This window comes from Pygocentrus nattereri, chromosome 10, assembly GCF_015220715.1.
Source record: "Pygocentrus nattereri isolate fPygNat1 chromosome 10, fPygNat1.pri, whole genome shotgun sequence".
Classification (NCBI taxonomy): Eukaryota; Metazoa; Chordata; class Actinopteri; order Characiformes; family Serrasalmidae; genus Pygocentrus; species Pygocentrus nattereri.
Genome location: NC_051220.1, coordinates 5,445,459 through 5,467,442, shown reverse-complemented (window position 1 = coordinate 5,467,442; position 21,984 = coordinate 5,445,459). Strand labels below are relative to the sequence as shown.

The following is a 21,984-nucleotide window of genomic DNA, read 5'->3' as shown; positions in this document are numbered from 1 at the left end:
CACAAAATCTGCCATTCAGCTTTCTAACTACACAGAGCTACAATCATCCCTGAATTCCCCCCTTTCTCTTTCACTCAGCCAACACAACAGGATGAGCTTCATAAAAGTTCAGGAAGGGGTTTTATAACAGAACTTTATTTAGTACAGTGACTGTAGATGAAAACATGCAGAGCATTCCTGCTTCTGGAACTGTAGTGTTACTGGCTGGTGCGTGTCTCTGTAAAGCTCTCTGGCATTGCTGCGTTCTTTATGTTGTAATATTAATAGTTGTTCTGCAGGAACATGGATGAGGAGGCTGAGGGTGGAGTTAAAAGGTGTGGCATTCGGCTGGATGAGGTGGCACATATCCTGCAGCAAGCACAGCTCATTTCCTCTGTAAGACCAACTGTTAACCCTTTAAAGGGTTTTCCACGTCTCATGGAGGTTTTACAGCTCCTCGCTTTTTTAATAAGTCTTAGATATAATTAAAGTCTAAAAGCTTTTTTACTCACTCCACAGTCCATATAAGATAATTATGGCAGCAGCCTGTTTTGCCTTCATTGGTTTTGTGATGTCATTTACGCATTCGCTGTTGTCGGAAGAAAACCTCGAACATGGGGAAGGAAAAAAAACGTTTACTTTTAACGAAAGTCATTCTCAGCACTGCAGTAACACTGGTGTGGTGTTGGCGGTGTGTTAGTGTATGTTGTGCTGGTCTGAGTGGATCAGACAGCAGTGCTGCTGGAGTTTTTAAACACCTCACTGTCACTGCTGGACTGAGAATAGTCCACTAACCAAAAACATCCAGACAACACCGTCCTGTGGCTGGATATATGACCAACACTAACTGTGCAGCAGCAGATGAGCTATCACCTCTGACTTCACATCTACAAGGTGGACTGACAAGGTCAAGTGTCAGAGTGGACACAGTGTTTAAAAACTCCAGCAGCACTGCTGTGTCTGATCCACTCGTACCAGCACAACGCACACTAACACATCACCACCACGTTAGTGTTACTGCAGTGCTGAGAATGATTCACCACACAAACAGTACCTGCTCTGTGAGGGTCCATGGGGGTCCTGACCACTGAAGAACAGGGTAACAGAGTATCAGAGAAACAGATGGACTACAGTATAGCAGCTATACAGTAAGTGGAGCTGATAAAATGGACTATGAGCGTAGAAACAAGGAGGTGGTCGTAATGCCGAGTAGAAATGACCAATTTTTTCCCAAGAATTTTTTTTTCATTTAAACTTTTAGAAACTCTAAAGAATCTTTTTTTTTATTATTATTTTTTTTAGTTAGTTCACAGGTAGACTTTGTGTTGAATCAGGTGATTGCGTGATACAGGGGTGCCCAATCCTGATCCTGGGGATCTACCACCCTGGCGAATTTAGATCTCACACGCCTGGTTCTAGTTCTCAAATCCTCCCTGAAGGCCTTCATCAGGTGGATCAGGTGTGTTGGACAGGGGCTGGAGATGAGCTCTGCAGGGTGGTAGATCTCCAGGACCAGGATTGAGCCCCCTGGTGTAGCCAGGCGGCCACTTCTAGGTTTAGATCTTAAATGGTTAAAGAGATGAGAAGAAGTGTGCGTCAGACAATAGTTCAACACGCACGCTCAGCATACATTCTGTTCCTAGATACAAACACGCGCAAACATGTATAAACAACTTTAAACCTGCGATAGGCCAGTATCTGAGTAACACGCACACTCGAATGTGCTATAAATACACGCACATTCTCATAGTTGTTAAATTCTCTATATCTAACTGGCCTTCAGTGCAGACTGAAATAGGCCCAGCCAGCTGACCGTAAGCCTCTGTACCGGGCCAGTAAAGGGTAAACAGCCACATTACCCTCTGTCCAATGTCAATCGTTTATAGAACAGTCCTGTTTAATCTAAGCCTTTTATTAAGCTGCCAGCAGCCAAACTAAGTGAACTTAACATTGTTCTTAAAGGTTGTTCAGAATTAGACATCATATTAAGATGCGAGTTGGCGAATACAGAAACCCAGATAATATGCAGCTTCCCTTTGAACTGCTGGTTATAGTTTGGAAAATGTTTACAGTTTCTTAAAAGATTCACATTTATAACATTTTGCTGACACTCTTATCCAGAGCAACTTACACCTTGATCACTTTACACTGGTAGGCCAAGGTGGTGTTAGGAGTCTTGCCCAAGGACTCTTATTGGTATAGTGTAGAGAGCTGCCCTGGTGGGGGATGGAACCCCAGTCTACAGCGTAGAAGGCAGAGGTGTTACCCACTACACTATCCAACAACCACACAACAAAGCATTGTGTGGATCGTGAGCCATAAGTAGTCACAGTTTGACTGTGTTTACATGCACTTAATAATCTGATAACTGCAGAAAATCCGATTTTGTCAGTTCAAAGTGTTTACGTGCACTTGGGTTCTGTAAGCCAGTAAGCTCACAGAATGAGAGGTGATGTAAATGTAACGTAAAACTCAAACATCATTCTGTGGCTTTTGCTTTAAAACATCAAGTCACACTAGTGGAAAATATGAACCGACGTGATCTAGAAGAAAAAGCATATTTACGTTCTTCACTTTGTCAACCCTGAAATTGGTTTCAGCGTCACTCCAAATGTGTTTTGTTGCCATCTGCTTGCTACTTCTGGGGCAGCGGTGTGTTACATAGGCAGACTGAGAAAACCGAAAGAAATCAGAGTAAGGGTACACATGCAGTGAGAAGTCCTGATTACTAAGCTAAAATCCAGCCTCTTTATCAAATTCGTTATCAGATTTCTAGGCCTTAATCTGGTCTAAGAAATCAGTGTGCTGTTTACATGATCACTTGAATACTCATATAACTGCTGAAGAATATTAAGTGCATGTAAACGCACTCCTTGTCTAACCATCAATGCTGACGTCTGATTGGTTCTTTGGGGTGTGTCAGTGAGAAGCTGGTTTGAGGGAAGTGTCAGAGAAGGTTTGGTGGGTAGGCAGGAAGCTGTTTATGAAAGAGAAGTGAATGTTTGCCAGAGGCTACTTTTATCAACCTGGAGGCTGCAGAGGCTCACTGACTTATCAGAAGTAGACCGTGTTCAGTGTTTGCACATGTTGACCACTTCCTCACTTAATCATTTTATAACCTGTGGAATGTGCTTTATGGTGCCATTACAGTGATTTGGACTTCAGTGTGAAGAAAAAAGAGGCCTGGAGAGTTTGGCAATAAATGAATAAATAAAACCATTGCCTTTACTAAAGAACCCTTGAAGAAACATTGCTTCTTTTTTTTTTTTTAAGAGTAGTTTTTTAAAGAAAAACGCTAAATTGGCACAAGCCAATTCAGAAGGTTTCAATAGCACTAATACATCTTCAGAACCACTAATACAACTTCAGAACCACTTGGTATTGGGATAGGTGTTACAGTGCCATCTCCAGTTTTAGCTGTGCAGCTTTCTTTTGTCAGTTTTTCTAGATAACAGCTTGTCATACAGTGTTGGAAACCACATAAGCTTGTCTGTTAATTCATTCTATGCAGTTTGAGGCAAGCAAGTGGTGATTTTAGACACAATGCAAGTGATGAGCTGTAAGCTTTAATCATGTGCTAGCTACAGTAGCCTCATACCTCCAGAAACGTATGGCCTTTTCCATGCTGAGCTATTACTTTAATGCAGGGTTAGATGAATCAGCCCTTCGCCAAGTGTGCACTTTGGGACTTGCTCACTTTCTACCTAAGCAAACTTTGCAGCGTTTGGATATAAAGCTCCTGAAGAAATTACCACAAAATAACACTTTACTGTCAGGCCTTATAGATGAATGAAGCTCGAGTGTAATCTGGGATACTGGTTTTATGTATGAGACCTTCTAATGTCTTTCTCTGTGGTTGTGAGCAGATGGGTGGCGTTTGAGAACGCTGCGTTTTCCGGTGAGCTGTACGTTCTGGAGAAGGGTCTGTACGGAAGCCCGGAGGACTGGGGCGCTCGAAACCACAAGATTTCCTCCCTCCAGCCTGTGTTTCTGGTAAACACCATCTCATACATTCTTCTGGCTTGTACAAACATTTGGACACAGCTGTATGTTTTGTGTACATTTTGATCTAAAGAAAAGTGTTTACATGCTGTAAAACACTCGGCTGTAAAACACTCAGCACAAACATTAACACAAACATCTTGACATTTGTTTTGAACTTTGAAAAATGGTGAAATGTACAGTTGGAAAGTGCTATCAGCCTAATTACTATGTGAGGCTTGTTGTTAAAAATCCAGTTTTTAATCCATAAAACTTCAGGTTTTGGGGTTGTAAGATACCCACACAGTAGATACATTCAAGTTTTATTTACTGTGCGAGATTTTTGTTTATTTTTAAGTATTGCAAAGATTTCTCAGTGTTCTTTTGCCTTTTTTTTCTTTCGCAGGATCAGACAGGAGGGCTGCCTCGATTTAAGGTGAGCTTGAGTTTCATATCATGTTTGTCTTGTTGTATCGTTGCTGTCCAAAGAACAACTTTCATTTCCATTCATCATCATTTTCACTTAATGTTAAGGAGAGCCACTGTGTTTGTATGATGTTTAAGATTAAAAATGAACTGACATGGATATACGTTGTTTGTTTTGACAGCTACAATATTACAACAACTTTACAGTTGCTTTAATATGTTACAGTGCATTTTGTCTTCTTATGCAGCCCTAATATCAGGCAGCTGATGACTTGGAATGCTGGTTTTTAGCTATAATTACTAATTACCTGGTTGTTACTGTGTTGAGTTTAAGTGACTGTAAGGAGGTAAAGTGAACACTCATCTGCAACTTTATTATAACCCTCCTAGTACAAGATAAAGTGAAGGTTTAGTGTAAAGTCTCTTGTGCTGTAAATAACTTGGATATGATACGATGATGGATTTGATTGCTTTATGATTTTAGATCCAGTTGTTCTCTGAGCCTGGCTTCCAGGGAGACGTTGTGGTTCTAGAGGAGAGTTTGGCATTCCTGCCAGACGGGTTCTGCCCTCGCTCCTGTAAGGTTCTAGCTGGGAAGTGAGTACCAAGGAACATTTTTCTCCAGTATTAACCCTTTCCTCACTCTCATAACTACACTACTACCATTACTGCCACAGTGGCTCTGAATAATTCATAGTAGCTCCTGAATGATGAGAAGCTTGGAGTTTAAGGGGTGAAGCAGTGAAGAGAAAAAGCTCCCTGAAGGTTGTTGAGTTGTTATGTACATGAAGTGAATATCATTAGAATAAACAGTCGTTTTATGTATTGCAACCATTTTGTATGTACAGATGAGCTTTCATAGTAAATCTGAGCATTTGTTTAACATCATAAGCTCAGGAGCACGTCTAGGTTCACTGGTGGCTTTGCATAGTAAATTAAATGGCTATGTTTTTTTTTGAAAGCATGGTGACCCCTGGTTCCCATCACCACCACTGCAGCTAAGAGACTGTAAGATTCTTTACAATGAACAATTTCATATCTAACCAATCTGAATGACTTTGCATTGTAATGCCGTAATTCTGCATACATTTTTTAAAAAATCCGAGATTCACAAACCCTATAAGCCAGTTTATGTAAGATTACATATCAAACCAATTCAGTTTTTCAGTAGTTTCAGATGATTCCTTCTTTAAACTCTGTCATGCAAGTGACTGGAAAGCACTCCAACTCTGAGCGCACTGACCAGTCAATATCAAGGACACTGTCTCATTAGTCACCAGCAGAGGAAACGCTAGTTCTGACTGTTGTCGGACACCCGGAGCTGTAAAACACTCGGCACAAACATCTCGATGTTACATTTGTCTGAGGTTTGTTATTTGAAACTGACAAGAAAAAAAAGTAGTGATGCCACGTTTTTAAAATACACTGGGGCTGCTTAGATTTACAGGGAGCTTGAGTTTCATATCATTATGTTTGTTTTATCCTGTCATCACTGTCCTAAAAAAATGGCACAAATAAAGGCCAAAACTTTAAACTTTTAATGTAAGTTAAGGCTAAAATGTTTTATTCCAAGTGTTTTGTAGAATAGCACTGTACTAAACAGAGCTAATTGTGCCCACTTCGTAATGAAACATGCTGCCTGTCAGTGTTATTGAAGTACTGATGATCCACGGGTTAGAAAAAGCTTAGAAAAGCTTTATGTGACGTAGTCACACATAAATCAGAATTTTGGCCATCATTGCTTTAAGTAGCGCCCTGCGATGGACGGGTGGTCTGTCCAGGGTGTATCCTGCTTCCACCCAATGACTGCTGGGATGGGCTCACCCCCACCCCCCACCCCCACAACCCAGAAGATAAGCATCTTAGAAGATGTGTGTGTGTGTGTGTGTGTGTGTGTGTGTGTGTGTGTGTGTGTGTGCGCGCTTAAAGAAGCTACATTTTTTTTTCTTGTTTGTGTTTCAGCTGGGTGGCGTTTGAAGGGTCTCAGTTTACAGAGAACATGTACGTACTGGAGGAAGGAGAATACAAAGACGCTGAGGCTATGGGCTGCCTGAGACCGGACTGTGCCCTCCGCTCGCTGCACACTGTAGGACATGTGAGTACAGAGCAAGACAGAGAAGCACAGGAGAGATGAAGACAGTGGAGCTGAAAAAAGAAATAGAGGAGAGAAGAGAGAGAAGAGAACAAGTAAAAGAGAAAAAAGATTTAAAATGGGGCACGAAATGAGTGGAAGAGGGGCAAAACCACCCGTTTGTGTCACAAACGTTTTATTCTTCTACCGCATGCAGCCTCTGTGAGAGCCCGCACGTGATCTTCGGCTGTAATCATAAGCATCTGTTTCTCTGCCTTCTCTTTTCTGTTGGGCAGGAGTTTTCTCTTCCCTCGATCACTCTCTTCTGTAAGCCGAGCTTCAGGGGGCGTAAGGTGGTGTTGACAGACGGAGCCATCAGCCTATCGCTGGCTGGGATTGATGGGCGGATCCAGTCCCTGTTGGTGAACGGAGGAATGTGAGTGGCACATCTTGGAAAATTCCACATACAGAAATGTGGCCAAATGTAGTCCTGCCACTGATTACAGAGCCTGCGTCTATAATTTGCCTGTGAATGTAAACCGTTGGCTCAAGTAAAGCTTTTTAATTGTGAACATGTGACACTTGCACTTTGCCTAATGACCAAAATACCTGTACGGCTCAGTTAGTTGACAATCCAGTTTTTTTTTTTTTTAAAACCAGCAGCCAATTATGTTCGCTAGGAAACGGTCTTCACTGGAAGTAGGATGTTGTAAGTTGGGATGGAGCCTGTAATGTTTTCACAGTCAGGTTCTCAGGGCGTTGCAGCTGCACTAAATGTCTGGCGGTGGTGTGAAGATCACACTTTGACATAATCACTCATGACACGGGTGCAAAGGATTGCAAGATAATTCTCTTTTGATTTTCGATGTACCCTGTCAGTGTCATCAGGATGGCTGAAATGATTTTTGAATTCTGATTAGTCGGGATGATGATGGTTTGTATGATAATACATTTGAAATTCTCCTGCTGGCCTTTTCTAATGAGCTCTTGAGCTGCTTATTGATCTGATGAAGACGTCTAATTTTAGTTGTACTGTCATTATTCTGATAACTGGTGTATTCAAAGCTGGTGTGTGTTCTGTATTTGTACACTTTCCCTGCTATTTATACCTTGTGCTCCCTGGTGAAGCCAAAGATAGATTTCCAGAAATGGACAATACAGTTTATTCTATTTTGTTCTATTAAATCATCAAAATAATTGGTAGATTACTGAGTCACTAATAGAATCATGCAGGACAGACTGTTTATCTTTATAGCCAATACACTGCACATTTTTCTTCCCTGACCCAGAATAGGCCGGTCACGGTCATGAAATCCCATATAAATAACTGCAGTTATCTGTTTGCCTTTTTGTTTATTGTAAGCCGTTATTAAAGTGGCCAATTTGGCTGATTAGCTATCTTCCGTCCTCGCTGTCGATACTAAGTAGGTGAAAGTGGTTATAACTGTAGTAATTAATGGCAGAAACAGTTTGAGCTGAAATAAACAAACATTACTCTCAGCTGCCTGCTGAGGGTGTTACAGCACCTAGCTCAGGGGTCGCAACCCAAATGTTAAGATCCTTTTTGTCCTTTCAACCCAAATCAATCCATCTTGGGAGCCACAACATTTAATGTCCATTTTATTGGTGTAACGTTTTACCATCTTGGCTGTAAATCTGTCTCAGTATTGCGTTGATGTTCTAGTATAGACTAAAATATAGCGGAATCACAGACTTACTTTCCTCTGCTTTAAGCTTTAGTTGCCTTTCTCGCATCTCTGGCAGGAAACTTTCCCACAAAAGTAGAACAGTTTCTTGTTAAACGTCTCTCAGCGTTCGTTTTTTTTTTACGAGGCTTTAGAGAGCTTCTCATTCACCAGGTACTTGTTCAAATTTTTCTGTTTCACCTTAAATGCAAGTACAACTGCTGCAACATTTAAGGTGGAATGGGAAAATTCCCACGAGAAAGTGACTTCCGCTTTGCGACTTCTTCTTAGTGTTTGACCGTTTCTCATTGCAGATTAAACATATCAGGAAACCAGTTGAGTGCTTATAAAAAAACCAACGATTCATCACCAAATTATGGATGTTCGTCTTAAATCTCCCTCTTTGCCTTTCCGTTAGCTACTAGCTAGGCAACGTTGTTGTCCGTGCTGCTACGGTGACCAGCAGGCTGAGCGCCAATCTTCAGGGTTAAAGGGTGAATCAGCAGCTCTACATTAACTCCAGAGTTTAAGACCATTTACTGTTCAACTGTGTTGAACGATCAGCAGAGCTTTATTTTACTGTAAAGGAGGATTATTTTATTATTAACCTACAAATCTAATTCCGCTGTGGAGCCGCAGCCGGGCAGTGAAAGAGCAGCAGACGTAGTCGGAAGTTAGACTGCGTCGTTTTTGTTAGACTCGTGTCCCATTTACGTTTTCTGCTTTTCTTTTATTTACGTGTATTTGCCAGCAGATTAAACACACCCAACTCACATTGTCTGTAACGGTGCAAACGTATGATTATCAAAGCTAACAACTGTGGAAAATCCGTGAAATCAACTCAGATAATTGTAAGTGCTTTATAATTAGCTGATAAATTTAGCTGGATCACAGACAGTAAATGTATAGCATACATTTATAATTTAGAATATTATGCATTAATTCTTATTAATGTTTTCAGGTGGGTTTTATATGAAGGGAAGAACTTTCATGGTCGTCAGATTTTACTCCAGCCCAGTGAAATTGGCGACTGGCGGAAATTCAGTGGCTGGCAACATATCGGCTCTCTACGTCCATTACTGCAGGTAAGAGGTTTTAATCATTATTACTTCATTTCACAGCTATGTCTTCATCTTGATCTTCCGAGGCAGTTTTTCTCGTACCAGTCCTCAGATGGTCCGGATTTTGGAAACCATGCAGATAGAGGAAAAATGTGGTCTGTCTGGGGACACGTTTGAGATCCAGTGTTCTAAGACATTTGAATGGAGTATCAAAACAATTCATTAACACAGAGAATAAAAGAGTTCAGAATGGTCCTATAATGAAATGATGAAATGGGTCGTGTGTTGTGGGAAACGTTGACAGGTTTAGGATTCCCGCCAGTGTCTGTGAATTCTTGTGTTTTGGATGCTATTCTCTGCAGAGTTCTCCCGCACACGCTTCTGTTCTCCGTTTCTTTGTGTCTGAGTCATGACACCGGTTGACTGCCAGCTTGGAATGTTAAGGGCATGCATGTCACTTTGCGTGTGTTTGGTCTGACTGGTGGTTGTGTACTGAGGTGTGAAGCATAATTACATGGGAACTAGAGGCGGCAGGGCAGGGCTACTTCAACAGGTACATGTGCAGTTAAAATCCACTCAAGTCCAGGTTTTGCAAGGCCCTGCAGGAGTCGAGGTCACCACCTCTGGTTTTGTCTCTTTAGTTTATGGCAAGCCTGGGGACGGTCACGTCTTTGCTAACGTGAAACTATGCACGGCATTTGGTCCTGAGGGTTGGTGTGGGGAGGACTGGTTTTTTACTTATTTAAACTTTTTCATGAACTGCTCCTCAATTAATAAACCATATTTCATAACACACATAAAGCTTTTAAAACAGTAGGTATGATGTGCGTGTGTGTGCGTGTGTGTGCGTGTGTGTGTGCGCCCCAGCAGAAGCCTGTGTATTTCCGCTTGCGCAGCGCAGAGACCGGGTGTGTGATGTCCTTGTCCGGGCCGCTGGACGACATAAAGCTGCTGAGGGTGCAGGTACTGGATGAGAACGGAGGAGATGAACAAGTCTGGCTCTACCAGAATGGACTGCTGAGCTGCAAGGTACATGTTTCAAGTGTACGTGTGGACCAAGAGGCCACAGCACGGCAGTGTTCGGCCTCATTTACCTCATTTATAGGGGCAAAATGGAAAAATATATCCAGTGTTACATCTGTTGTAAACATGCCTACTGAGGTCCTGCGGTGATCCCACAATAGTGAGATTATCTGTTTTAAACGCTAAGAAAACCTTTCTAATGCATCCTGAAAGTGCTGTGTGCCATGTTTTTGTCTGCATTTCGACAGTTTCCTTTTAGACATAAATAACACTCCTTAGTTAGTGCAGCTTAGATCAAGCTTTTGAACCTGAGCCAGAAGCAGATAAGTGTTTTTTTGCTTGGCCCATATCCACATACATACTGCTATGCACAAGCTCATGTTTCGGAGCAGGTTAGTGAATTCCTAGGAATGTTTTTATGAAGGTAAAGGTGGGTTTGGAGGAATTAGGGCGAGGCTGATCTGAGCCGACTGCTGCAAGCTTTGAAATGTGTGATTTTTAACATTTTTTTTTTTTTTTTTTTTGTAAGCTTGTGCGAGAAAATGCAGCACTGACTCCTCCTTTTTCTCCCGGAGTAGTTTGTGGAAGATTGCTGTCTGGAGCCGTCGGGCAGTGTGATGATGGCGGGTGGGCGACTCAGCGTTTCCCCTGAACCCGGCAAAGACAATCAGTTCTGGAACATCACAGCGGACGGTCTCATACGCTCCAGCCTCAAGCCTGAACTGGTGCTGGAGGTTAAAGGTGAGTGAATGTAAAGGTGGGCAATATGGCAACAACACCGCAGCCCAGGAAAACATTCCCTGTACCCAGTATGCACCACCACATTTTACTATTCTGGGGTTGCTCCTTGAAATAGTTGTGCTATGTTTATTTAAAAAGATTTAAATGATCATGATTAATCGCATGATCCTGGGTAGTTCATATTTTGTCAAATCTGACAGTGTGTTTGTTTTTATAAACTATATATATATATATATATATATATATATATATATATATATATATATATATATATATATATATATATATATATATATATGGAAACCTCATATCTCCAGTTTTTGACACAATTTGAAAATCCTGACCCAGAATGACTTGGAAAAAAATTCTAGTTCCATTGACTTACATTCAAACTACAATATGTTTTTACCTTCTCCTGTGAAGTTCCCATTTTGGAAATGTAAGGTTTTCTTCCGACAACAGCGAAATGTAGACATAGTCGTTTGTTGACTTTAACCCCTCACTGTCTTGTTTGCCTTTGTGTTTGTTTTCCACCTGTTTATCTCCTCCAAGCACTGTCCAGCATAATCAGAGGTACTAAAGCTTTAAAAGCCTTTTAAAAACTATTAGAATGAGACTGAGGAAGAACTCACGCAAGCTGAGAGATGGTCTGTAGGGTCAAACTAGGAAAATGTGTTATTAAATTAGTGGCATTAATAATTAATTGCATTAACTCGCCCTCAACTTTGACAGGCCAGTTTTTTGTAGTGGGAGAGAGAATCAAGCAATTGGTAAAATAAATTGATAAAGGAAAATAACAATAATAAAAGAATTATGAATGATGTCATAATGGGCCGTCATCCAATTAGATGCGTGTTACTAAGCAGTTACTAGCTACTAGTATGTAGTTACAATACACTGACTGTTGTTTAGAGGCTCTATGACACGGGTAGTTGTTCAGTGTTTTACAGAGGTGTGTGTGTGTGTGTGTGTGTGTGTGTGGATAAGCTAACACATGCACATGGGCATGTCTGAGGTTGTATATGTGGAGTGTTTTAGTTGTTATCAGTCAGAAAACACTCCCTGCTGAAATGGCAGCCTTGGTATGATGAGGCTGATGACAGGGTTCAGAACACACCTTAAGACTTTTACTTCGGGGATGGTCCGGCCTGTTAAGACAGCGACCAGCAGCACAACCACACCTTGTTTAATGGCATTTGTACTTTTAGCAAGGAGGCAGCAGTTATTGCTCATATACACTGATCAAGCACACCACCCTGTGGCCATAGTTGGTAATGCATTTGAACATTTATATCATTCACCGACAGGTGGCATTTGAGGCCCATAAGCTTTTAATATGGCAATAGTGTTGTAGTTTAAAGGGGAGTTACACCAAACTTTGTGTAATTTAGTCGTTGATATGTAAACAAAGTCATTCAGAGTGGCTTGATGTGAAATGATTCATTGTAGAGACACTCGCTGACTGACTTTCCTTCACAGGAACCGGGGGTCATGATGGGCCTACAGTACAAATATAGCCATTTTATTTACTATGCAATGAGTTTTTATATAGTGATGCTAAAATAATAGATCTAAAGAATATAATCTTTCTGTACTTAAAAAAAATAAAGTTTTAGGCCAAAACCTTTTCATAACTATTGTAAAATCATGTGTGAGGCTCCGCTTTGTGTAATAACTTTGTGAGGGAGCTTTTAGAGGCATTGAACTCGACAGATGTTCTGGTTCCCATCACCAACATTGTGAACAATTCTGACTCGCTACAAAGAGCACAGCAAACCAGTCCGAACGACTTTGTTTGCTTTGTATTGTTGTAATTCTGCATTTTTTCAAAAGTCAGTGGAATTTACTCTTTAAAGCAATAAGCCTGTTGTGAAGCGACATAAGCCGTGTTTTTCAAGGTCCCAGCATAATTTTCTAATTTTAACTTTTTTTTAACCCATTTTCCTGACTCTAGTGCCTTTAATCCACTATTAATCCACTAATCTGAGCAAATACAAACTGACAGTTTACATTTTTAATGTTTTTCGGCACATTTAATCTAGACTCCAGCTGGTGTGTGCATAATAAGTATCTTACAACAGCTTTGAATCAGAGTTGTTATTTAGAACTATTCATATTTACGTGCATAAAAAAAGAGAGTTTTCAATCTCTTACACTAACCAACCTGTTACTAAAACATCCTCTTTTCCAGGTGGTCAGCAGTATGATAAAAACCAGGTGATTCTGAACACGTTTGACGAGATGAAGACCAACCAGAGGTGGACGGTGGAACTACTATAATTGCTGGACATATACCTGACTGACCTCCAACTGTGAGGCGAAGCCTAAGGAAAGCAGTGCAATATCTCCAGTTGTGGGCCCTGTGGTGGCTATACAGAACAATTTAAACCATTACAGTAGGTCCTATTGCAGAGCTCTTCAAATGGCTTTGAGAACAGAGTTCGAGAGGAACGCCGCATGCCAGGCCGCATGTCGGGAGGCTGCAGAGACGTCACCGACGTCCAAGGACTACATCAAGGTTGTTCAAGAAATCTTGTTAATGTAGGCTGTAAAGACTTTTCTAGTAATAGCCTGAGTTTGTCCTGTTTTCAGGCTCTTTAAGTTCCCTTAAGAATATTCTTTTTTTAAGCATTCAGAGTCCAGTATTCCCAGTGGACCTAAAGCCCTGCAGTAAATGAATGTCACTTATGTAATACCTCAATATGGCCACTGGTGGCACTCAAACACCACTTTATGTGTATGGACCTGTCTGGGAGGCTGGAGCTTTCTCAAAAAACATGCACCTGGTAATGAATTAGTAACCTGCCCCTGACTAGAAGCAGTCATTTCCCCGCTACTCCACCCATGTGTCAGTGTTATACTTAATGAGGTATATGACAAAATCAAGACTAGTAAAATCTGTTCTGTGTTCTCGTCCCGTTTCCTTTAGAAAGTGCCTTACTCTATTTGCAGTTGTTACACTCCATGGTTTACTTCCATATATGAAATGTGTCTTGTTGTATATTTTCTAAAGCTGTAAAGATAACCATTACATTTTATTACGAATAAAATGTTTTATTTCCCTGATTTTTCATCCATAATCAATATTGAGACACCCCAAGTGGAAGCGATTGGAAATGGCGATATGAAATGCCTGCATACGAGTTATTTATATCATTTACACTCCCAATACAGACTTAATACAACATGACAGTTACTTCAAAATCCTATTACCATTCAAAAGAGTGAAAAAGGTGAATTTAGGCTAACAGGAGAAATACAGGTCCCACAGTGTGTGCTGCAACTGGCATGATGTTCAGTTACTTTCATCAGAGCAGTGGCCATGAGGAGTGAGCTAAGCCCCATAACAGTGCAGGTACTGGCAGCAGTAACAGACAGCAGGAAGCGACAGCCCTGGGCTTCTAACTCTGACGGGCGATTCTTACGGATAATCACTGATGGTGTAATTTAGATGCAAGCGAGGCTCAATCTGTGTCTTTAAAACCTGCTCGTAGTTTCCAAGGTGACATGACTGAAGCCATCAGTGAGTTTACCATTTCTCCCATTTCTGTTGCCATGGTCACTCTTCTTGCTCCGTAGTAACGGTAACTACGATTTTTCCTCGGGCGTGGCCCTTCTCCACTTTCTCGAAGGCCTTAGGCACCTGAGCGAAGGAAAACTGCTCCTCCACGACAGCACGGATCTAAAGGAGAGAGAGAACATCAGAATGAGAACAGAAGAGCAATGAGACAAAAAAAAGAAGAGGGTTGAAAAGCATCCAGGGGCAGCACAGTGAGACAGTGAGAGGAGGGAAGGGAAAAAAGGGACTAATGTATGTATATTTTTAATATATACACAGTATGAATTCACTCATCTCACTGTAACCTACATATCGCTGCTGTCTGAGGAAAACCTTGTATCTCCAAATTGGTAACGTTACAGGAGAAGGAAAAAACTTCAGTCAATGGAACCAGAAATTTTCCCGTGTCATTTTGGGTCATTTCTTTTAGGCCATTCATCATAAAATTTACAAACAATGTAAAGAGTAACAGATACTTTCAAATTATGTCAAAAAGGGAGAAGATTTTCTTCTGACAGCAACGATATACATCTTTACAAACACAAGGAATAGACAGTGCTGTTGCATTTCAGGTGACTGGCTGGCGTGAAGTCAATTTCTAAATTTCTAAAGTTTACACCAAATGTAGCCGATCACCCCAGACATGTTTGGAGTGTGAGGTTTGCAGTGGAGGCTAAAGAAACTTGGCAAGTAATGGGAGTTTATGTACATGGATTAGCTTTGTATGAACTGGAATGCGTGAATTAGCACACGTTTGCTTGAAACCATATGGAGTTGTTAAATACTCTCCAATAGACTCGCGCATGTGGTTTCTGATACTGTGACATGGCCAAATGTATAGCAAATAGCAAAAAGCGGCAGAAGCAGCCGGCAAACAGCATGTTAAAAAATTCTGTTACAGATTTATGTTTTGGGTCAAATCAAAATTGTGCAAATTAGGTTTTTGGCCAAACTGTTACTCTAAATGTTCAGCTGAATCTTTGCTGCTCTAGCACAGAAAAACAGGGATATACGAGGCAGAAAGACGTAGGGGGCCAGAGGTCGATGACTCCACTGCACTCTAAAACAACAACTGCACCAGCACATGATGATGAGGCTGAAGCGTTATCAGCCTCAGCCATCGCCGCGGTTCTCTGCATGGAGAACTCAGCCATGATGTCATGGCGGAACTGAAGCTGGAACGGCCTGACGCAGGCAACATTCCTCTGGCGTCCACGAAAACAGGGCGACTCAGACACGCCCGAACAAAAGGGCCCGATTAGCGGGACTAGTGCTGGGATTATGGTGGCATTCCAACCGAGCGAGTGGAATGGCCCACCAACCGCCCTCTGACTGCCTCTCGTTTTTTCTGTAACCCTTTTACACCCAGTGTCTCCCTCACTCTGTCTCTCCGTTGCCATTTCTAGCTCTACAAAATATACTGTCGATTTTTTTTTTTTAGGATCAAAACCAAGCAAATGTTCAATTTCAAAACAGAAGCTCTATGTAAAGCTTATTTAGCCCTCATGTGATACTCAGATTTACTAACGTCTACTATCTTTGACCCAATTTAAACCTCTGGGAAGTAAAGTTTTGGTGGGAATTCTGGTACCTCCTCCATGTGGTGTGAACCGTCTGTGTTTCTCACACTACTACAGGTGTGGTTATGTTAGATTATATATATATATAAAGATTTTTACTCACTTTCCACCTGTGTAAATGTGATGTGACATTAAACATGATTAGATTTGATTTGATAGCTTAAATGTTATCTTAGCAAGTAGGCTACAGACCAGGTCACACACAGGTTCTAGGTACAGGTTCTATTCCAACTAACTAACTAACCAACACAATTATAGACCATACAAAATCATGCCTGAGAAAACAAGTCAACTGGCTGGTGTTGGAATGACCGTGAGCCAAAATCAAATCTGTTCTGTAGTGTTTTAGCCAAGCCACCGACACCTTAGTTAGCACGCCAAACGTGCCACGCGCCACAGAACAGGCTCAGTCCCAGCTAACTGAAATTACACGTTCAGAGGATAACTTCTCACAACAACTGGGGTGTTTAGCTGTTAGCAGTTGCTAAGCTACTGTCATGAGTAGTGTTTTAAAGCATTTCCTGGACCTGATTTAGCAGCACATTAGACGGAAAGAGTAACCACAACAGGAAAATACAGCTGCGGGAACCATTTGGCTATTCAGTGGAAAAGGGGCTTTTGAGATCAACAGCATCTGTCAGACACTTTTAGACGGGAATGTATGTTGGATGTGTTTCCGTCCTTGGTTATGACCGATTTCATGCAAATCTTGCGGAGAGGTTCATCCAGGTTTTCTGGTCCTAAATTCTCATGTGGAATTAATGAGCTAGTTTGTAAACTGGGATAGGTGGTGGGGATAGTGTAGTGGTTAACACCTCTGCCTTCTACACTGTAGACTGGGGTTCAATCCCCACCTGGGCAAACACCCTACACTATACCAATAAGAGTCCTTGGGCAAGACTCCTAACACCGCCTTGGCCTACCTGTGTAAAATTATCAAATTGTAAGTCGATCTGGATAAGAGCGTCAGCCAAATGCCGTAAATGTAAACATAAGTTACCTATATTTTAACCCATCCTCATCAGAGAATATACTTCTGCACATTTTGCACAATTACTGACTGCTGGCTGAATTTAACACATTGAGAACACGTATAACAAAATGTGGCAAAACGTACAGCACATTTTATATTTTGTTTTATTTTTTCACTCAGGAAAAGGCCACATTAAAGTGTGTTCCCTGTAGAGGATGTGTTAACCACCTCAAAAATCTATAAAAAACTGAATTTGCATATGGCCACGCATCTTAAATAAAATAGTTCTATGTGGCTGATTTGCTTCCTCTTTTAGTCGCTTCACTGATCTCAATGGGAAATTTCCTTCTCAATAATGAGACATGAAGGAGGTGCAGATACGACAGCAGAGGGGAAATTAGAAGTTAATCAATCTTTCTTGGGTTTTACCTTTCCTGCATCCACCATTTCGCTGACGTCGTCCAGCGCTGGGCCACTCGGAGCGAAGAACCCCCATCGATAATGGACGCCTTTAGTTATGTGCTGTAAAATGAAAAGACAGAGCAAAACAGGGAAGATTTAACATTCCGAACTTTCATAGCTGTTATTTTACCACCACCATCATCATTTATTTAAAATGTCCATTTTTTGCGTTCCTAGCGTTTACAGATATATTACACTTGAAAAACAAAGTTACAATTTATTTAGATTTTAAAATAAAACGTTATTTTAACAAATACACCTCGTTGAGCCGTCAATTCAGCAGTACTGGTTTTAAAACTAATTATCTAGAATTCCGAGCAACGCAGAAGAGCTCGTCCCCACAGTCACGTGAAAAAGGTTGATATTTTGAAGTAAAAAAAACAAAAAAAACACATTTTTCTGCAATTTTAATAGCAATAATCTATATATGACTGACATATATGATTTAACTGACAAAGAAAACAAATGGCAAATAAATATTATAAAATATATAATAAAAGTTGTGGCCCCCACAAGTCGTGTAACTGGTGTTACCGCATAGCAAAAATCTCATACTTTGAAATAAAAATCACACTGATGACATCACCTGACTTCATTTGACCTGTTTTGTAAACTCTATGAAGAAAAGCACATGGTGAGTCCACATCGGAGATTTATCAGAGATTTTCTCATCTAGCTCATGATTTCATATGAAGATTTTAGCTGACCTACTTGTGACCTACTTTATTCTTAGGAGTAGAACACAAATAGATAAAACGACATATTTCAGTGGATGTTCCATGATTGACGACATGTGGTTTGACGCTGTGTAGCAGCCACTTAGTAAGATGCATTTTTCATTTAAAGTGTCTCTGGTGTTACTTTTATGACTCCTATGGACAGACAGAAAGTGGACGTGCCTGTAGAATGAGCCATATACATTACGTCCATACACCCCTCAGCATATCATGTGGGTTGCTGGTGCACAAGGTGAATCCAGCTCATTCCATCCACTTCCAATTTTATCCTTCTGGTTTCTTTCATTTTCATTCACTCACTCATGTGGGACCCATAGAAAAGGGCTAGAGTGAATAGGTGTATGGTGACAGACAAAGACGAAACTGGTTATGTGGTATTAGTGGGTTACTGGCTTGGCTTATCAGGTTACTTATGTTTAGGACTACATGATCAACTCTCTATGTGATGTGTAAGACTTGCAGAACATTAATCTCAGTTCTTCCTGAGTCGGAAATGCTCTCGTATGGAAACCAGTGAAATTATGACACACTACGTATGTTTTTATGAGTGTTTCAGCTCCAGCTGACAGCTGTCAGTATAAAATGCTTCTTTTAGCTTTTAAAAGGTAAAATCTTAAGGTGCATGCGCATCTCATGATGAGGCAGAAAGCAGTGGCGGATATGAGAGACTGGGTTTCCTGCCTAAAACCACAACATCCGGCATTTTAACACAATACAAAACTTTTACAGCAACAATATGTTTTCCAAAGATATTTCTGAAGAATATTTTTAAACAATAAAATGATCTTTATTTTAGCAGGAGTCTGCTGTTTGGTTCAACACCTGTAGTCATTTTACTTCATCTAATGGGCACTTTTTCCTAAGCAAAGTTTTTTTTCCCTTCTCTTATAGTAAAAGGTCATACTTTGAGCAAATATATTGTCAAGCAGCCTCAGTTCGCATTATGAGCCCGAACTATACATAAAAGGTCACTCTCAGTAGCTGTAAGGCTGGTTTCGATGGAGCCTCCTGAGATGTGAGCACTAATCTAAGATCAGATATGTCTCATTTTCAAGGTGACAGTAAAAGAAACAATGGGTGGCCCCACTGAACAGAAACAAGGACTTAAACAAATCAACAGGGTGAAAATTCTAGGCCTTACAGTCAGCCGCTGTTTTTAACCAGGTTTTACCAGCAATGGTGCCCGCTGATCGGTCTCTGCACCAGACTTTACGATGTAATATATGCAAATGATGTGCAACCAAGTATTACTACAGGAAATCTTGAGCATGCATGATAGCCTACAATTCTCTGAACCTCAAGAAAATGCTAAATTAAACTTGTTAATTAGTGCATAGATTCAATGCAAATGAAATGGCACATTGATTTAATTTCACTATTTTATATGGTTGTGACCAAAGCACCATATTTTTCAGAATCAGTCAATTTCAAGCTTATGTTGCAAATAAGCTGTACAGTGGGATATTATCTGACAATACTGTTTAAAGGCTTATATATGGATTATTCTACCAAATCGATTCAAAGTGCAGCCTCACAGTAAAAAATCTATTTATTATTATTCAGATATTTCCAAGAATTATGTTATGATCTATTTAAAATCTAGACGTTAAAGGATATATTAATAAGCTAAATACAGTATATCCAAAAACATCATTTATGAGATACTTTCTATTGGGAAATGCCTGTCTCAAACCATAACCCCTAAATTTCCACATGTGAAAATAATCTTTACTTTTTTCTGGGATTTTTTTTTGCAATTTTTGAGTGAAGCTGAAAGTTTTGAAATTTGAAATTTTTTAACATAAAAAACTAACTGTCCCACATCTTACATCACTACCAAAACAGAGTTTTAGTTCACAGGCGGAGTCTTATTTTAGCCATGCCCCTGCATTTTAGAGCAGGAAATAAAAGTATGAAAAAATGAAGTAAATTTGAAAATCTGTGTGTAACATTGAGGATTCTCATATTTTCTGCAGCCAAGTCACTATTTTGCATTCTGATAAAAGATATTATTTAAAAAAAATTTTTAACTGAATTAAATTTTAAACTATTTATGCGAGTACAACCATTCAAAGCCTATGTCTGCTAGTCATTTACTGGCAAGCTTGTTTGGTTTCAGCTCAAAACAAGATGTAATCACTACTGAAACATGTGGTGAAGCTTTGGGAGTGTTATGACCGTTTTGGTAGTGACACAATGCAATGTTCAAGCATTAGTTGTGTTAAAAGAAACATTATTAAGCTACAGGGTCACTCAAAGCAAAGGATCTTAGTCTAAAGTCTGTTAAAAGTCTGAAACGTGTTTTCAACTCTAACTTTGAATCAATTCGGCAAAGATCTCAATCATACCGAAACACTCACTTCCACTGCATCATAACATACACTGTTGTTCAAAAGTGTGGAATCACTATTTTCATTATTATGAAAGCAATTGAAGATGCATGTACAGGTTGACTTTATTAGGGTAAAATTTCAACTAAACATTAAGTAACTAATAAAAAAAGACATTTTAAATGAGTCCAAAATAAACAGACCTGTAGAAATCACACCAACTATTAATAGAACAAGTGATTCCAAGCTTTACACGCATTATGTGTATTGTATGAATAATCGTGAAAATCACTGTGAAATGCAGACTCAACACTGGAACGAAACTATGCAGAATCTCATGAACACTATATTATATGAATGCTCTTCAAATGCTGATTTAAGAGAAGACTCAGATGTGTGAAGTGTAAAAGAAGGACCCTTTTCAAGGGCAGAAGTTTTGGAGAGTGATGCATATATTACAGGTGTTAAACCTAATTGACTAAATGAGTTGGTCTATTCATTGCAGCCCATCTTCCTTTTTTCTGAATCATTTACTTTTGTATCTGCAGGCTAGCTGACTTCACACTACAGCAAACGTGTGTGGGTGCTTACTATCTGTCTTAAGAGACACTGTACCTTTCTCAGCAAATCACACAGAGGAAACCATACCGTCATCAGGTGGGTGCAGATTTGAGCTCTGAAATAAAAGGTGCTCGGTCAGGGCAGCGTGCATAGAACCCCCCGGAGGTAAATTTAGCCTGCTGCGTCTTCCCCACTCTCTCTTTCCACCCACAACACCTCCATTAGACTGAATCACTCTTCGTTTGTATAATAACAGGCATTGCTCACCTCTTCACCAGAACTGAACATGTGAAAACATCTGAAGGCTCTGAGGTGGGGCAACCCCTACAGAAACATCTCCCCCACTTTCACACAAATACCAGAACTTCTGGAAAAGCTAGAAATAGGGGTGGGCATCACAATACACCAATTGTTATTGCATGGGAGAGATTGTCACTGATGTGCAACGGACTAGGACTTGACATTTTCATTTCTTGTTTCACTATTGATTAAGCAGTGCTTCTTCAGAAGAGCTCAGTGGTACAGATAAAAGTCAAGCAGGGCTCGATAAAACTCTGCTCGTAACAAATCCCACCGATCAACCGGCTTGGTGACATTTGCAATCCCCATATACATCAGGAAAGATACAGAGGGCAGAGACTGCAGTGCAGGGTCATGCATTAACCCAAAGATCAGAAATACAGCATCATCTAAAATTAGTTTTATGCACATCGTGTAAAACAGGGCTTATCAAGCATGACAGCATTTCAGCACCTAAGCATGGTGAGTAAGTTAGTAAATGGAACAGTCTGGCGAATAGACCATGCAACCTTGGC

The 21,984-nt window shown here is 40.4% G+C and overlaps 2 protein-coding genes across 6 annotated transcripts in view; one reads left to right on the top strand and one right to left on the bottom strand.

Moving 5' to 3' along the window:
• Positions 1 to 14,033, top strand: part of crybg1a (crystallin beta-gamma domain containing 1a) — a 107,150-nt gene extending 93,117 nt beyond the window's left edge. For 2 of the 4 annotated variants that reach the window (XM_037542100.1, XM_037542101.1), the window contains exons 13-21: positions 3,846 to 3,972; positions 4,367 to 4,396; positions 4,871 to 4,983; positions 6,349 to 6,481; positions 6,754 to 6,893; positions 9,104 to 9,227; positions 10,071 to 10,232; positions 10,805 to 10,967; positions 13,159 to 13,296. In XM_037542100.1, the coding sequence (XP_037397997.1) occupies positions 3,846 to 3,972; positions 4,367 to 4,396; positions 4,871 to 4,983; positions 6,349 to 6,481; positions 6,754 to 6,893; positions 9,104 to 9,227; positions 10,071 to 10,232; positions 10,805 to 10,967; positions 13,159 to 13,247 (1,081 nt within the window). In that variant the 3' untranslated portion in view covers positions 13,248 to 13,296. Of the gene's footprint in view, positions 1 to 3,845; positions 3,973 to 4,366; positions 4,397 to 4,870; positions 4,984 to 6,348; positions 6,482 to 6,753; positions 6,894 to 9,103; positions 9,228 to 10,070; positions 10,233 to 10,804; positions 10,968 to 13,158 lie in introns of all 4 variants that reach the window. The other 2 variants (XM_037542098.1, XM_037542099.1) reach the window with 2 other exon arrangements.
• Positions 6,637 to 21,984, bottom strand: part of rtn4ip1 (reticulon 4 interacting protein 1) — a 29,731-nt gene continuing 14,383 nt past the window's right edge. The window contains exons 8-10 of one of the 2 annotated variants that reach the window (XM_017707783.2): positions 17,509 to 17,601; positions 14,501 to 14,649; positions 6,637 to 6,873 (exon numbers count right to left, since the gene is read on the bottom strand). In XM_017707783.2, coding sequence (XP_017563272.1) covers positions 14,527 to 14,649; positions 17,509 to 17,601 — 216 coding nt within the window. In that variant the 3' untranslated portion in view covers positions 6,637 to 6,873; positions 14,501 to 14,526. Of the gene's footprint in view, positions 6,874 to 14,005; positions 14,650 to 17,508; positions 17,602 to 21,984 lie in introns of those variants that run through there. The other variant, XM_017707782.2, reaches the window with a different exon arrangement.